At 42.1% G+C, this 13805-nt stretch overlaps 1 protein-coding gene across 1 annotated transcript in view; it reads right to left on the bottom strand.

Moving 5' to 3' along the window:
- Positions 1 to 286: 286 nt before the first annotated feature.
- Positions 287 to 13805, bottom strand: part of LOC135183961 (ubiquitin carboxyl-terminal hydrolase 12-like) — a 37599-nt gene continuing 24080 nt past the window's right edge. Inside the window, exons 6-9 of the mRNA XM_064159352.1 lie at positions 13397 to 13480; positions 12544 to 12741; positions 10768 to 10846; positions 287 to 3398 (exon numbers count right to left, since the gene is read on the bottom strand). Coding sequence (XP_064015422.1) covers positions 3297 to 3398; positions 10768 to 10846; positions 12544 to 12741; positions 13397 to 13480 — 463 coding nt within the window. The 3' untranslated portion in view covers positions 287 to 3296. The remainder of the gene's footprint in view (positions 3399 to 10767; positions 10847 to 12543; positions 12742 to 13396; positions 13481 to 13805) is intronic.

The raw sequence follows: 13805 nt of genomic DNA, 5'->3' as shown, positions 1-13805 counted from the left end.
CGGAGCCTGGCACCAAGGGGTGAAAAAGGGAGGAGAAAGGAAATCACAGGAAAAGGCAGCAGCAGAGCTTTAGATGACAAAGAGATGCAGGGATACCAGCAGTGAGATGGGGAACAGCCCCTGGTGACCTCTCCTCCCCTACAATTCTGTGATTCTGTGAAGTGAGGTCAGAAAGACTTCACCAGCCAGCGTGGAAGGAGAAGCTAAGGAGACTTAGCCACTAAGCACTGTCTTTTCCATTCTGCTTTGGGCTGAAATGCAAGGAGAAGCACTTGGGCCCTGTGCATTTGATCATACACAACCTTTATTGGAGACAGGTGGGGTCATTTATTATACAGAAGCAACATCACACCATTCTCTTCCAATTTAATTCCTTTTAGTCTCCTTATAAATCTGTAGCAAAAGTGCACTTGGAACAGGTTTTAATCTATAGCATATATCTTTCAATACTCTCTCTCAGGTATTTCATCTGTTAAAAACGTTTTCACCAGATATACAAAATACAGGTCTAGTGGACTACATCAATTCTGTACTTACTGTTTAGATTATTCTTAACTCAGTGCTCTCTTTTTCTTTTCTTTTTTTTTTTTTTTTTTCTTTTTGTCCTTTTGTTTCCTTTTTTTGCAAGATTAAAGTGATGACAGTCTTCTGATAATGTCATCAGGAGAAGACTCAGCTTGTGTGTGACCGAGGGGAGAGGACTCTGAAGCCAGGAAGGATTTCCACATGACAGGAAGGAGGTGAGAAGAGAACTCGCTGTTACTGAATGTGTCCCTGAAAATGACAGTACTCTGTATAATAAAAAATAATTTAAAAAGCCAAAGTCCATGATTTATCTTCTGGAAGAGGAGATGGAACCTGTAACCCTGTTGCAGCACAATGGTAATGATTAATTTGCGCTTTGAAGACAGGAGTTAATCGCTAACATTACATTTGTGGTCAAGACAAGAAGAGACAAGATACATACAACCACCACGAGGAACTGTTTGTGAAATGCTGTTTTCCTGAGGACAATATTTTGGTAAAATATTGGATATCCTGCACAAGCCACAGAATTGCATAAGTTCAATGTCCTGGAGAACAACAATCACTGGTCGATTACCATGAACAGCTGCACTGGGAACAACCACACAGGGGACAGGCTCTTGTGTCACCTAGCAAGATGAGGACAGGAAAATACTTGACTACACTGGTAGTTTAGAGTCAGCTGTGACAAGCTTTGGCACAGCAACAGGACTTCTCAAAACCATGAGATTTTCTGAAGCTTCTTACAACCTTAGTCTTTCCTTTCAGGTTACCCTTGAGATTATCTTATATACACACGTAAGAGAGAACGCCTCCGTTTCAGTCTTCAAAAGGCTAATCATTTCCCCTGTTAAGCAAGGCCTAGAGAGGTAAAACAAGAAGCATTTTTAGGGGTGGGGTGTGTTATGTTTCCCAAATGGACACAACAAGATGAGGAGGAACATTTAGCAAGGCAACGTCAGGATGGGTTGGTTGCTTTTCCTTCTTACATGTTTATCACCTTGAAGGCTGTGCTAGTTTGAAGCAGGCTAGAATGTTCTGGTGAAAAGAATTAGATAATTGGCTGAAAAAGGAAAACAATGTTTGTGTCTCCTTCTCTCACAGTCTCGCTGAGAGCTATGGGAACAAGAAAGTAAACATTAGATAACATTCGCCATTTTGTCTTCACTCTGCTTCTGCCTTCAGACTGGACTGCATCTCCCTAACCTCACTGCCACTAACCTTGCTCCTTAAGCTCTTGGCTGCACCTCTTTTCTTTCCTGAGAACTGGGGTAAGGTTGAGAGGGGTAGGGGGAGGTGCAGGGGTGGTTGAGAGCCCCTCCTGGGGACTCAGGTTTCTGGGAGGGGAGTTGTGCTTCTGTATTATTTTTACTTTGTATATTTCTGGATATAACTGTATATATTGTACATATCTGCTTGTATACTGTGATAGCTGTAAAGAAATAGCTTCATTTATATTCCCAGAGCCTGTCTGAGTTAGCTGGGTGTTTCTAAAAAGTGGGGGGGAGGGGGGCGGGATAGAAGCCAAACCACCACATCTTTTATTTGGCACCCAACGTGGGGCAAATTCAGTTGAGTGACTGTTAATTAACTCTGGGAATCAAAATGAAGCTAATAACGCAGCTATTGTATTTGGTTGGAGCGTTACTCTGTTCTGAGCTTTTGAAACACCTACATCTGAGATAGCTGGAATGAAGTGTAAACTGAACTTGTAATATTCATTGGTGTAAATATTGGTTTAGATTAGATCAGATAATTCTCAGCGATACTCTGAGCGAAGTAGACAGGGGTGGATTGTCTGGATTAGTTTCCCTCGGCCAACCCTTCCCAATTAGCGCTGTTCCTGTGGATTAGCATAGATTCAAAATGCTCATTGCATTGAATGAAATGTTGAACAGATCCCGTTTCAGAATGAGGGCACTTTTGGTTTACACAAAAAGCTCCAAGAAATGCTTTAACTTCACAATCTCTACAGCAACTGGTTACCAGACAAGATTCTTCAAAAAGGTAACTGCTTTCCTGCTCCACTTCAAGTTGCAGTAAATGTGGCTTTGAGGCAAAAATAACTACTGCTTCAAAAGAATATGGATTAAGTTCTATACCTTCTGAGGAAGAGACAGAACAGGAAAAGTATAAAAAAGAAACAGTGCTGGTAGTGTTATCTAAACCATAACAGGCAAATTTACAATGCTGCAGAGAGGTTTTTTTGTCTGTTGTGTGTGGTTTTTTTTTTAATAAAAATTATAGACTTGACATTTCCAATATGTCTTAGCTTTGTACTGCTTCTCAAGTCTGAGTCACCAAAAATATCCAGCAACCAGCTGCTGTTCATATCCTAAAATATGCCTTCAGCTGACACTGAATATTGAAATCATTCTGCTAAAATACAGAAAAACGACGATGGCAGAAACCAAGGTATAGCCTCAGGCCAACAATAAATGGTAAAAATTCTACAATGCTACTTTTAAATCTTTTCTTCAGTTCATGAACAAATAAGCAGCCAGGTTTCAAGTAGAGGTAACACAGATTTTGGAAGATAGCACGTATGAAAAAAAGCCCAGAAAGAAAACTGGAACAAAAGCTCTTCTTGTTACGGCAGTCAGCACTAATCCTCCACAAAATGGCAGGGAGAAGGCTCGAGTCACCCTGCTGAGTCTGTCCTGGTCCTACAGCAACAATGAGGAGCTGCTTCTGCTGTCACAAATATGTTCCATTTGGACATCTCTTGATCCCTTTTTTAATCTTTTATTTGTATACATGTATCTTTTGCCTTAGTCTCTTGACTGGTAGAAGAGGATGTATCCAGACTCTGAGTTTTTGGAAATGTCTGATGTTAACCCATAAAATTCTTCAATGGCCTGGGCATCAATTTTCTGGAAATTAAGGAGAGTTATAGTTAGTTATAATTATTAGTTATAATTTGCCTCAGTCACAAAACACCACACTAAGAATCCTTTTCCCAGACGAAGCACTCTTGGGGGTGATGCTGGAAAGCCACACAGGACATTTCAATATCACTGAATTTAAGTAAACACAGCCACACAATTTTCCCATTAATTCACCATTGGAATTAAAAAAAAAGGAAATCAAGAGGAAATAACCTCTCAGAAGTGAGGCACTCTTAAGATGGGCTACAAAAGAAGAGATTCATGACAACAGCTGTAAAAAAGTCCACAACAGGTTCATACTTCTTTCCTCATTCAGACTGGTGCTGCCTTTCCCGAGCATGGGTTTGGAAGATAATGAAAATAAAGCAGCCACTGAGCTGCAGAGAAGATTTCTGTACAGCTGGGAGGACATAAGGACCATCTTGAGCAGATTTAACATTTAGCTAAATGCTAATTAGTAGATGTAACATTCAGATTTTAAGGTTCTCATCACCTTCTTTGAGAGATATGTCCTGCAAGTGCTACTGGTAATTATACCATTAAATCTTTGGATCTCATCTGATTGTGATCTAGTCTTACAGAGCTTTCCTTCCTTAGGAGTTACAGAATCACAGAAGGGCTGGAAGGGACCTCAAAGGTCATGCAGTTCCAATCCTCCTACCATGAGCAGGAACACCTCACACTAGACCAGGTTGCCCGGAGCCCCATCCAGCCTGGCCTTAAAAGGGATGATCCTTCAGCACCCCCTTGGGCAAACTGTTCCAGTACCTCACCATGGTGAAGAACTTCTTCCTAATCTCCAATCTGAATCTATCCACTTCTAGTTTAGCTCCATTCCCCCTAGTCCTATCACTGCCTGATATCCTAAAAAGTCAAACACCACATTTCTTGTATGCCCCCTTCAGATACTGGAAGGCCACAATAAGGTCTCCTTGGAGCCTTCTATTCTCCAGACCAAACAGCCCCAACTCTCTTTTTGTCTCCACAGGAGAGGTGCTCCATCCCTCTGACCATCCTCATGGCCCTTCTCTGGACACACTAATACAAAGCTTACTAGGACAAGGGAGGTTATTCTTCCCCTGTACTCAGCACTGGTCAGGCCACACCTTGAGTACTGTGTCCAGTTCGGGGCCCCTCAATTCGAGAGATGTTGAGGTGCTGGAAGGTGTCCAGAGAAGGGCAACAAAGCTGGTGAAAGGCCTGGAACACAAAGCCTATGAGGAGAGGCTGAGGGAGCTGGGGTTGTTTAGCCTAGAGGAGGCTCAGGGGTGACCTCATTGCTGTCTACAGCTACCTGAAGGGACATTGTAGACAGGTAGGGGGCAGCCTCTTCTCCCAGGCAACCAGCAGTAGAACAAGGGGACACAGTCTCAAGTTGTGCCGGGGAAAGTATAGGCTGGATGTTAGGAGGAAGTTCTTCACAGAGAGAGTCATTGGCATTGGAATGGGCTGCCCAGGGAGGTGGTGGAGGCACTGTCCCTGGAGGTGTTCAAGAAAAGACTGGATGAGGCACTTGGTGCCATGGTCTAGTTGACTGGCTAGGGCTGGGTGCTAGGTTGGACTGGATGATCTTGGAGGTCTCTTTCAACCTGGTTGATTCTATGATTCTATGATCATTACAAGATTTGTGTTTGCAGAGGTATACATTCTTAGTGGTAGCAACTGAATTAAATGGTCTGCTTGCAGGTAAAGCTGTGGACCACGTGCAGAAAAGTAGATCTCACTTTATACTCCAATCAGGAAGGCCTGTAGGACATTTTAAAGGGCTTTTAAAGATACAAGTTCTACTTACACACAGGAGATCCTGCTCCTGAGAATGACTGGCTTCACACAACTACAACTGAGCCTGCAGTCAGAGTACAAACCACTGAAATGAAATACTCCCAGTGAAATGAACTGCTTAGCACTTCACTCTGGTCTGGTATTTTAAAGTACTTTTAGGATTCTCGATTCACAGACATGAGAGGCTGAAGCAGCCTGAACTTGTCATGGAAGATCAAAGAGAGCCTAGCCTAATGCTTTCCTTTATTCCCCATGGAATAAAGTCCAGGAAGAAAAGAAACATTCAGAACCCAGGAGGATCTGAGTTGAATACTGGCTTTCAATGTGAAAGGGAATAGCACAAACTGTCTTCTGCTTACATCCTAAAAGAAAGGGACCACGCTGACTCCCATCAAGAGCCTCCTCAGCTGCAGAATCTGTTAAATCACTGCTGACTGAGCAGACTTCAGCACCACCAGCAAACACAAGCCCTGGTTTCTCTACAGGGCACTGCCAAACAACCTGCAAGTTAAGGCCATCCTTTTCCCAGCCTATTTGAAGCACAAAGGGGACAGACATAGGCAGTAAGTTTCCAGAAGATACATCACAGAATGGTAAAGGTTGGAAGGGACCTCTGGAGATTGAGTCAAACCACCTCACCAAAGCTTGTTCACCTAAAGAAGGTTATACAGAAACATGTCCAGAGAGGATTTTATTGTCTCCAGATATGGAGACTCCACCACCTCTCTGGGCAGTCTGCTCCAAGGCTCCAGCACCTCTAAAGTAAAGAAGTTCCTCCTCATGTTTGAATGGAGCTTCTCATGTTCAAGTTTGTGCCCATGACCCTTTGTCCTGTCACTGAGTATCACTGAAAAAATCCTGGTCCCATCCCCCTGACACTCACCCTTTAAGTCCTGATCAGCACTGATGAGATCCCCTCTGAGTCTTCTCTTTTCCAAACTACAAAGCTTCAATTCTCTCAGTTTTTCCCTCATAAGAGAGATGTTCCAGTCCCTTCAGCATCTTTGTTGTCCTTCCCTAACCTCTTCAGCAAGTCTCTGGCCTTCTTGAACTGTGGAGCCCCAGACTGGACACAGTACTCCAGATGTGGCCTCACCAGGGCAGAATAGAGGAGAAGAACCTCCCTTGACCAGCTGGCCACAGTCTTCTTGATGTACCCCAGGATGCTATCAGCCTTGGCCACAAGGGCACATTGCTAGCTCATGGTCATCCTGTCATCCACCAGGATTCCCAGGTCTTTCTCCCCAGAGCTGCAGAATTTCTCCCTTCAATAGTTTTGTTTAACACTTTCTGTTAAAAAACCCCCACACATCTGGAGGGGGAAAAAACCAACAAAACAGATGTCTTGTCTTTCTCACTTCTCCATTCAAGGACTTGCTGAAATACTGTACTGAGGGCTTTTGTGTTTTCACACAATTTATTAACAGAAAGTCTACCACAAACTGCTAGATCCACATTTTAACAGGGAAAGAGCAAAAGAACATTCTTCAGCCCTTGGAATATATTTAGCAGACAAACACGATTTATTTTAGGTGCCAACCAACTTGCCATGCAATCAAGTCTATTTCCACTCCTCATTTTGAATGCAACTCAAGCATTTGATAGGGATTAATTCACCCTACAGATATTTTTAGTTTCATCATGGCAAAACTGACTTCCTTCTTTAATTTCACTATCCACAAAAAAGACAATGGAATTGGAAGAAGGCTCTATAGACTCTGTCCTTCCCACCCTAAGCTGACCACATATACTGTGGACAGTGAAGTTTTATTCAGTTGAGGCTTTAGAGACACTAGTTGATGAGTTCAGCACTACTTCTAGGATTCTGCAGCTTCCCAGAATCCCAGCATGGTGGGGGTTGGAAGGGATCATGTAATCCAAGCCCCTTCCTAGAGCAGGATCACTGAGAGTAAATCACACAGAATGACAGAATTGTTTTAGCTGGAAGAGATCTTTAAGATCACCAAGTCCAGCCATTAATCCAGCACTGTCAGGTCACCACTAAACCTCAGCACTACATCTCCACAGCTTTCCAATTCCTCTAGAATTGTTGACTCCACCACAGCCTTGGGCAGCTTTCCCTTTTGGGAAAGAAACTGATCCTCATGTGCAACCTAAACCTCCCCTGGTGCAGCTTGAGGATGTTTCCTCTTGTCCTATCATTTGTTACTTGGGAGAAGATATCAACCCCCACCTAGCTCAAATCTCCTTTCATGGAGTTGTAGAGAGACAGAAGGCCTCTCCTCAATCTTCCTTTCCTCAGCCTGGAGAGCTTCAGAACATCTCCTTGCAGGTTCTGGATCCCTCCAGAGATGGAGACTGCACAACCTCTCTGGGCAGCCTGTCCCCAATGCTCTGCCACCCTCAAAGTGAAGAATATTTGAGAATTTTTAATCCATGTTTACAAGGAACTTCCTGGGTTCCAGTTTGTGCCCACTGCCCCTTGTCTTGTCACTGGACACCACTGAAGAGATCCTGGCCCCATCCTCCTGACACTCATCCTTTAGGTATTCATAAGCATTAATGAGATCTCTCCTTGGACTCCTCTTCACCTATCATTAAAGACATTTTTTTTTCTTAACTGAGCTTAAATATCCTTGGCTCACTCCCAGACAACTACTCTGACTCCCCAAACCAAATCCTTTTCCTCACACCACTTGCAGCATTCAAGTGAATACGGCAATTCTCTGAGCAAACACTGAAGACTTACAACCACTCTTCCCTTCTTCTCAACGTAGAAAATGCCTTGGAAGGACATTTTCCCCCTCTCTGTTTCAGATAAACACTGTCACAGTGATGTATCACTTAGCTGTTCTAATGACAACATGTCAAATTAGCCAGAGATCATTTCCTCAGGTTTCTCAATTAATTCTGCTTGGCACAGTATCCCACTTGGACTGATTTGCCTCCTGGATTTGATGCAGTTGCTTTCCACACATGCTGTAGTATGTTTGATTATCATCTATCTTCATTTTAATTGCAAGTTGGTCTTCCAAGCAGATCCAAACAGATAAATAAATATGACTTCACCACTTCTGACATTTAGTGGCTAATAAGGATAAACTACTTCCTACTGATAATTCAGAGCTATTAATTCATATCACTTGCCAAAAATGCAACAAAGCTTTTTAACTCTGTTTAAAAGGGAAAAGCTTTCTCTGCGTTCTTTCAGCTGCAGAATCTGTATACAGGACTCATCTGAAGTTTGCTGACTGATATCTGTTTACAGAAATCCTGTAGTTCACACCTATAACATTAACTCTAAAGCTTAAAATAAGTATATATATATAAATAAAAATTATATGCATGCAAAAATATCAACCTTTTTTCAGGTTCTTAACACTCCCTGGAGAGCAGAAAGCCCTAAACCCAGAAAATAGTGCAGAATTCATATTTTAGGGTATCTGGGAGGTTTTGACACTATTTTGGGGGAAAACCTCTTGTGATGTCATACACAGCAATGTACTTCCTGTCCCCTTATGGCCAATCACCAGCAGTTTGACAACGGCACTTAGACAAGTTCAGGGTAGGTAATTAAACCTCTTCAGGCAGCAGCTATGACTTATTTTTTCAGTGAATAGCTCCAGCACCAGTTAAAAACTAACTCTCAAGAGCTGGTGAGTAAGCAGGAAGAAAGAACAGGTGAGTGAAACTGCAGCTACTTCATCCAGCACAAGGAGAGGAACAGCACTCTCCACTATCCTGTTCTGAATCATGGAATCGTCAGAAATTCAGGTGAGTTCTAGAAGGCTGAGGAAAATGAAAGGGTGGTATTGCTTAGACAGAGGACTCTCAGCCTCTCCTTGTCAGAGATGCTCCAGCCCCCAAGCACTTTTGTAGCCTCTCCTGGACTTTGTACAGTGGAATCATAGAATCAACCAGGTTGGAAATGACCTCCAAGATCATCCAGTTCAACCTATCACCCAGCCCTATTCAATCAACTAGACCATGGCACTAAGTGTCTCATCTAGTCTGGACACCTGAACACTTCCAAGGACATTGACTCCACCACCTCCCTGGGCAGTCCATTCCTGGGCAATAAATCACTCTCTCTGGGAAGAATTCCCTCCTAACACCCACCCCAAACCTCCCCTGCACAACTTCAGACTGTGTCCCGTTGTTCTGTTGCTGCTTGCTTGGCAGAAGAGACCAACCCCTACTCGGCTACAACCTCCCTTCAGGTAGTTGTAGACAGCAATGAGGTCACCCCTGAGCCTCCTCTTCTCCAGGCTAAAGAATCTCAGCTCCCTCAGCCTCTCCTCACAGGGCTGTGCTCCAGGCCCCTCACCAGCTTTGTCGCCCTCCTGTGGACACCTTCCAGCACTTCAACATATCTCTTGAACTGAGTAGCCCAGAAATGGACATAGGATTCAAGGTGTGGCCTGACCAGTGCTGAGTACAGGAGCAGAATAACCTCCCTTGTCCTGCTGGCCACACTGTTCCTGATCCAGTCCAGGATGCTACTGGCTCTCCAGCCCACCTGGGTACACTGCTTGCTCAGCAGGTTAAGCTACTATCTACCAGTATCCCCAGGTCCTTTTCTGCCTGGCTGCTCTCCAGCCACTCTGTCCCCAGCCTGTAGAGTTGTTTGGGGTTGTTGTGGCTGAAGCGTAAAACCCTGCACTTAGCCTTGTTAAATCTCATCCCATTGGCCTCTGCCCACCCATCCAGCTTGTCGAAGTCCCTCTGCAGGGCTCTCTTTCCCTCAAACAGATCAACAATTCCTCCTAACTTGGTGTCATCTAATTCCCCAGTGCTCTTGAACTGATGATCCCAGATCTGGAGCCAGTATGCCAAAATTAGCTGACAATTATATACTTCATCCATGACAGAAACAGAGGAAAATAACCCTCGAAATACAATAACTAGAGAAAGACAACAGTCCATAGCCATACAAGTCATCCAAATGGCCAGGAAGTCATTCCTGACACTCAAAGCTAAAAAAGATTTTAAAACTAATTGAAGAATGTACAACATTTACACTCTGACTTGATAATCTCAGAGGTCTTTTCCAACCTTAATGATTCTATGATAGTTTATTTCAACGTAAGAAAGGATTCTACTCTACCATCAGGTATTACCCTCGACCATGAGATCTCAGAAGCAAACAGTACATTTACATCTCTTCAAAATGCAGTTCCACTGTGGTATCTGTTCTACTCTTTGACATTTGCTTAATAATTACAGTTTTTCTACAATTTGATGTGTTGGGGAAAACTGCTGGGGGGGGGGGGGGAGAAAGGGTTAGAAGTTTTTAAATGGATCAATGAAATGCAACTAGCACGAATCAAGTCAACAACAAAAAGGACACCAAAAGGTGAGCTGAGATAAGAGTATTTCAGGTCTTGAATAAGACATGTGGTATCTCAGCCTGAGCAGGTGCACAGCACCTCATGTCAGAGGTGTCAATATAGCACTCGCGTTCATTTGCCCCTCTCTATACTCAAAGATGTAAAAAAATGCTGAAGTTTACTTCTGAAGCATATTTTGCTGAAATATTTTCATGTGCAAAAGCTAATCTCAGACATAAAAACAGCCGAGGAGTGATTTTCTCACCCACCAGTATACCTACCTCTACAATATCATCATCAAACAGCAACCAGAAGCCATGGCTCTTCACAATGGTGATATAATGTCCACGATTTGGACCACTGCCAGAAAAAGGAAACAAAAGGGATGAAGACACATCATTGTTGTGCCCACAAAGACAGATTCACTGCTCTTCTACATGATCCTAGCTGCTACTGGGAAAGTTTGATTTCCTGGCTCTTGACACTGTTCAAAACAACTCAGATTTTGTCAAAGTCATATTGTGTGAATTCAGAGGTCTGTCTCTGCTACTTGCCAAATACAGTATGTTCAAAAGACCTATTTTGCTCATATTTCAGAGTCATTCATATATGAAAACAAAAGGCAGTTATTTCCATCACTGATTTGGTGCTTTCACCACTGCTGAGAATTCTGACCATTGCTCAAAAAGTTTACTGTGTTTACTATTTTACTTATTTTTCCAGTTCTCAGTTTGCATTAGCTTGTGGCTGATTGAAGACAGGCTTTCTGTGTCCACTGTTACCACTTTTCCAGTGGCAGTTTTCCAGTCTCATTTTATCACCTATATCCTGAGGGCTTACCTTGAAAGGACCTATCTCAAGGAGAGGTGGATCTGCAGAGGAAAGGCAGGCAGACTGCCCTGAAAATAGTGGTTTGATGGAAAACTACAAGATATCAATCTACAAACCTCAAATTCTGAGACAGTTCAGGGACACAGTAAAAAACCCAAAATAATCTACGGAGGTGGAATTTGGATTTCTTTTTTACTCTGGATCTACACAAGGCTTTAGAACAACCTATATTCACATCAGCCTCAGGTAAGAAAGCACTTCCCTTGTCCTTCCAGAATTACTGATATACTTAAAGATGCTTCATTCTGTGACAGGGAATGTATTTACTTAAAGAACCTGAATTAAAAGTAAAACTACAAAGGGCAAAATATTTAACACAAGTCCTGAGATCTCATATAATTAGACAACATTATCTATCTTAAATCTTTGGTGAGTTCCTAGAAAAATATGAAACCAGAATAGTCAGAGGACTGCTAAAAGCTCCATACAGAGAAGAAAAAGCAAATCCATTTAATACATCTGGATTATCAATCACCATTGTTAAAACATTGTAGTCACAAGTACAGCAAATTAAGAATCTACAGAAAATGCACAGGGTGAGATCTTAAAATGATAAAGGTAAGAGAAAAAGAGCAGAAATGTATCACAGCAGAAATCATTTAGAGTTATAGGTAGTTTATACTGAATCTATACAGTATTAGTGTGATTGTATTGTCTTGCTTTAGAAGTCACACCTCCAGAAGGCAGTTATAAATATCTTTTGCTGCTATGATTGCTTTTGTTCAAGAAATGCTGTAAAATTTGTCCTCCTCACTTTTAAAAGTGGAATGGAATCCACTGCAATCACAAAAAATAGTTAATAAATAGAATAAAACTATTTTTAGAAGGTTGGCAGTACAGAGTTTATTCCACACGGTGGCATCAGCTTCTAAAAAACCTTCCATGCTTTTAGCAAGTAGCAAAATGAAAACTGTAAATTAATTCTGTTTTAGTGGATTCCAAGATCTGCTTCTATTTAATTTAGCTTTCCTGGAAAGTAAGATTAGGAGTGGAGGGGTTTCTTGTTATTCTGGGGGCTTTTTAGAGCTTCCTCTTACTTTGCTATAGCTCAAAGAACCAACTCGTCTGACTTGCCAACAGATCTGGAAGCAGGTAAAAGAGCAAACCTTAGATTGTGTCACCAGAAAGCACAAACTCAAGGCCCAGAAAGAACAAACTCAACATACCTGCCACAGTGAACAACTACAGCAACAAGGTCATACATTCTGTCAGGATTTGTAGCATCTCCTGAAGTATTGAAGAGCCGGAGCTCCAAGGGAAAGACTACACGGTAGGAGAGTTTGGTGTATCGATGCAGCTGGTCCATGTATTTGAACCTTTTTAAGTGCAGAGCTAAAATCATGGGCAACTTTTTCACTCTCATTCTGAATTAAAAAAAAAAAAAAATTAAACACAGAACGAGGTATTTAGCAGACCACCTAAAACAATGTTTTCCTCAAGAATGGTTTTAATATGAAGGAGCTTCTTAAAAGGCACCTAAAATGTTGAGGACTTTTCGAAAAGCTCCTTTTTTCATCCACATCCCAGTGAGAACAGGCAACATTTATTCTGAAAGATTAACTACACAACTGACAGCTGAATGCAGGATAACTACCTATGTTGAAAACATCAATTTTTCATCACCTCAGTAGGAAGAAAGAGATGGAATAAATCTGTCTTGCCACTCTGGCTGTGACCAATTGTGAGGTGAGAAATAAGATTGTTGTATGTGGTATTCAGAGTGAAAGCAGAAGGGATGGTTTGCAGTGGCTTTAAGCTGATTAATGCTAACTGGGGAAAATGGGAATGTCTGGAAGCACCAGATATAAGCTCTTCTGGGAGGAATACAAAATTAAGCTCTTCATTTCTCTCTGATAAGGCTACCACAAAGTTACTTTGGTCGCTCTGCTCTTCCTTATTCCCTTCTCCACTACACACAGACCTAAATCCTTTCCTTTGACTGAATTCACAAGGTGCCTTTTTCCATCAGCTGCCCATTTTAGGAGAAGATTACTATTAGCTGAAATATTTGAACCTCACCTCTTCTGTGCTTCCTGTTTACTGCGGCACTGCTCACAATAGTATTTATATTCACTGCATAGAGTTTCAGTATTACTAAATCCCCTGTGGAAATGAAAGAAAAGTCAGAGAAGCAGGGATAGATTCAGTCAAAAGCCACTGCTAATAATGCTGAGAAAACCTAGACAGAAGATGAAATTCCTCTTACTCATATTGCTTCTACTTCCCAAACACATTTTAGGTGTATTTGTCCCAGTCTTGGGATGCAGAATCAATATGCAGATGGAAAAATTGTGGAAATTACACCCTTAAGTATTAACTGCAGATTTGCTGAGGAGGAATCAAACCTGATAGGTAATGAACAGCAGTGAGGTGACTGTATTTTGTTTCCAGAGGCAGCCACTTCATGTTTTCTTTGGTTGCAGACATT

Source organism: Pogoniulus pusillus, chromosome 19 (genome assembly GCF_015220805.1).
Source record: "Pogoniulus pusillus isolate bPogPus1 chromosome 19, bPogPus1.pri, whole genome shotgun sequence".
NCBI classification, from domain to species: Eukaryota; Metazoa; Chordata; class Aves; order Piciformes; family Lybiidae; genus Pogoniulus; species Pogoniulus pusillus.
The sequence above is the reverse complement of the archived record's forward strand: the minus strand, read 5'-3'. Positions and strand labels throughout refer to the sequence as shown.